The 3028-nt window shown below is 61.1% G+C and overlaps 1 protein-coding gene across 1 annotated transcript; it reads right to left on the bottom strand.

Annotated features, from left to right (window-relative positions):
- Positions 1-305: 305 nt before the first annotated feature.
- LOC119294546 (protein VAPYRIN-like) lies at positions 306-2753 on the bottom strand. The gene has a single exon (XM_037572748.1). The coding sequence runs from the start codon at positions 2194-2196 to the stop codon at positions 535-537; it is 1662 nt and encodes a 553-aa protein (XP_037428645.1). The 5' UTR covers positions 2197-2753; the 3' UTR covers positions 306-534.
- Positions 2754-3028: the final 275 nt, after the last annotated feature.

Below are 3028 nucleotides of genomic sequence, written 5' to 3'. Positions count from 1 at the left end.
ATTTTGAAAATCAAATACTATCCAAGTTGTATGTACAAATTGTCTTCTTGATCCCCTCAACTCTGTTTTTCCCACCTCCCTTCTTGCTGTGGCATTCTCCATCAAGCTCCGGCACTGCTCGACCGGTCGTGGGATTTCATTTCCGGTGTTTGTATTGTTGCTTAAAAATAGAACAAACATGGTGAAATAGAACCGTCAATGCAAGCCTCTTAACCTCAACCTTAGAACTATGCCATCATCTTAAATTTTTTAGAGGAATCGGATCCAAAGAGAAACCAGAGTTCAAAACATGATAAAAGTACAACTAAAGAAAAGCACCATCTTATTGCAACATGAGAGCAATGAAACCTTTGAACAATTCCATTTATACAAAGTGTGTACATTACACTAGAGTACCACGGTAAAAACATATCGCTTCCTTGAAAAACAAATTAAAAATCACCATCTCACCCGACTAATCACAACCTCCCATGGATTTTCTCTCGACGGGCCATTTCATTTTCTTCAACCGAAACCCCCAAAGTTTACCAACCGCTAGTGGGACCACCCGACGGTGACCGTGGCGGCTTCGTACCCCTCCTTCCCGCCACCGAACCGTATGGCGCCGCTGCTCCCCTTCCTCCCCCTCCGCCGCCTGTCCATGCTCCCGCCCTTGGCCACCGCCGGCGACGCCTTCTCGCTGGCACCCTTCCGCCCGACCCCGCCAGCCTTCTCAAGCAGCCGCACCACCTTGGCCTTGCCTGTCACCGCTGCAGATGCCGCGGCCGTCCTCCCCTTCGCCGTTGCTGCCCTAGCGTTGGCCCCGGCCTTTAGGAGGATGTCCACCACGTCCGAGCGCCCCGCCTCGGCGGCGCAGTGCAGCGCCGTGTAGCCCTCGGCGTCGCACGCCTCCACGTCGACGCCCCGCTCGATGAGGTCGCGCACCGCGTCGGCGCGCCCCTTGAACGCGGCGCGCATCAGCGGTGTCCACCCGTGCGCGTCCCGCCCTTCCACGGACGCGCCGCCGTCCGCGGCCCGACGGACGGCCCGGGCCTCACCCTTCCGCGCGGCCGCCAGGATCGCCTCGCCGAGCCCTAGGAAGTCCATGATCCGCCCGGTGTGGCCCTCCTCGGCTGCGGTTTCGTAGGCCGTCTTGCCTTTCGCGTCGCGCACCGAGGCCGTGCCGGCCACGCCGTGCGCCAGGATCAGGCGGGCGACGGCCTCGTCGCCCCGCCTTGCCGCGGCGTGGAGGGCGGTGCCGCCGTCCGTGCCGCACCTCGTGTCGGCCCTCGCGCCCGCCGCGAGGAGCGCCTTCACCGCTTCCCGCCGGCCACCCTCCGCCGCCAGCCGCAGAGGTGTCTTGCCCTCCCTCCCCGCCGCGTCGATGGAGGTGAAGGAACCGGAGAAGGAAGCGGAGGAGGAGGATGAGCGGGGAGAAGCAGACGCGGGCTTTCCGAGAAGCAGCTTCAAGACATCGTCGTGTCCGGCCGCGGCGGCCACGTGGAGCGCGTCGGAGCCGGCGTGCTTGGCTCCGTTGGCGAGGAGGAGCTCCGCGATGAGGCACTCGCCGGAGGCCGCAGCAATCTCGAGGGGTGTCCTCCCGCGGCTGGGCTTGTCGGCGTCGGCGCCGTACTCGAGGAGCACCTGGACGATGTCCGCGCGGCCGAGGCCGACCGCGAGGTCGAGCAGCGTGCTCCCGGACTCGTCCTCGGCGTCCGCGGCGCGCCACGCGGGGTCGCTGCGGTCGAGCACCTCCCTGAGCGCCTCGACGGCCCCGGTGGCGACGAGGCGCGCCGCGACCTCGGCGCCCACGAAGGACGCCCGGATGCCGCTGTCCACGAACACCTGCTTCTTCTTCGCGGAGAACCACTCAGGGTTCACGGAGTCCAGCGCAGAGACGGGCTCCCTGACCGAGGCGCCGGGCGCCACCACGCTGTGCAGCAAGAAGGCGTCCTCCCCGCGGCTGCCTCCCCCGCCAGGCCCGTCGGGCGCCTCCGAGGCCATGTAGAGCACCTCGACGGTGACCGCGGCGAGCGGCGCCAGGATCCCGGTGTGCGGGCGCACGGCGAAGCGGCCCCTCACGGCCGGCTGCAGGCGGAAGGCGACGGGCATGGTGTGCATGGCGTTGCGCAGCGTCAGCTCCCCCTTGGCCGGCCGCCCCGGCTCCACCCGCACCACCACCTCGTTCGTCGGCTCCGGGATCACCAGCCGGTCCATCTCGACCCACCCTTCTCTCAACCTTCACGTACGCGCTCTCCTCGCTTGCCGCCGCAGAGAGAGCTACCAGCTAGCAGGCTAGTGCGGCAATGGCGAGTTGTTGGTGGAGGTTGTGGTGGGGGAAGAAGCCATCAAAGGGAGTGAGAGCAGTGAAGGTGCGTTATGTAGGAGAGGCGCCAAGGAAGGACGGCCGGCGCGGCGTGGAGGCGTGCCACATGGCCGGTGTAAACAACAAGGCGGACTTGTTCTATATGCTGGCCGCCTTGGCCGTGGGCATGCGCCATTCGCCATTGTTTAATGACCAAGGTGGAGTTTGGTCCGTAGGGGCAATGTAGATGGAGATGGGGAGGGTCCGAGGCTGGACCGTAGCGGCGGAAACTTCCCGGCTGCATTGCCGGTCGCCGTCTGCCCCCGTCATTCTATTTGTGTAGGCGATCCTTAAACTAATGATATGAACAAAGCAGACGTGATTGGCCGGTAAAAATTATCAAATTTCCAATCAATTTTGTAGCGTGGCAGGTGGAAGTTTGACAGCAGAAACAGTTAAATTTCATGTGAGATGAGCTATCTAGCGTGTCACATTTGGAATATTAATTTGTCTAGTCCATTTTGTGCCAGCTATTTAGTAAGTAGTTTTAAACAAAAGGCGAGTAAACCATTGGGACCGGCCAGGGACAAGTCGCGTAAAAAAGATCATTTGGCCAAGTTTCTTTATGTGAGAAACTTTCAATCTATTCATCTTCAATCATGACAGTACAATGAGCATCAAAAAAATTATATTCGGATTCGTAGACCACCTAGCGACGACTGCAAGCACTAAAGCGAGCCGAAG

The sequence above is a fragment of the Triticum dicoccoides genome, chromosome 4B, assembly GCF_002162155.2.
Source record: "Triticum dicoccoides isolate Atlit2015 ecotype Zavitan chromosome 4B, WEW_v2.0, whole genome shotgun sequence".
Lineage (NCBI taxonomy): Eukaryota > Viridiplantae > Streptophyta > Magnoliopsida > Poales > Poaceae > Triticum > Triticum dicoccoides.
The sequence above is the reverse complement of the archived record's forward strand: the minus strand, read 5'-3'. Positions and strand labels throughout refer to the sequence as shown.

Excerpts from the sequence above, each read along its gene's own strand:
- LOC119294546 (XM_037572748.1), bottom strand. The coding sequence starts at position 2,196 with ATGGACCGGCTGGTGATCCCGGAGCCGACGAACGAGGTGGTGGTGCGG.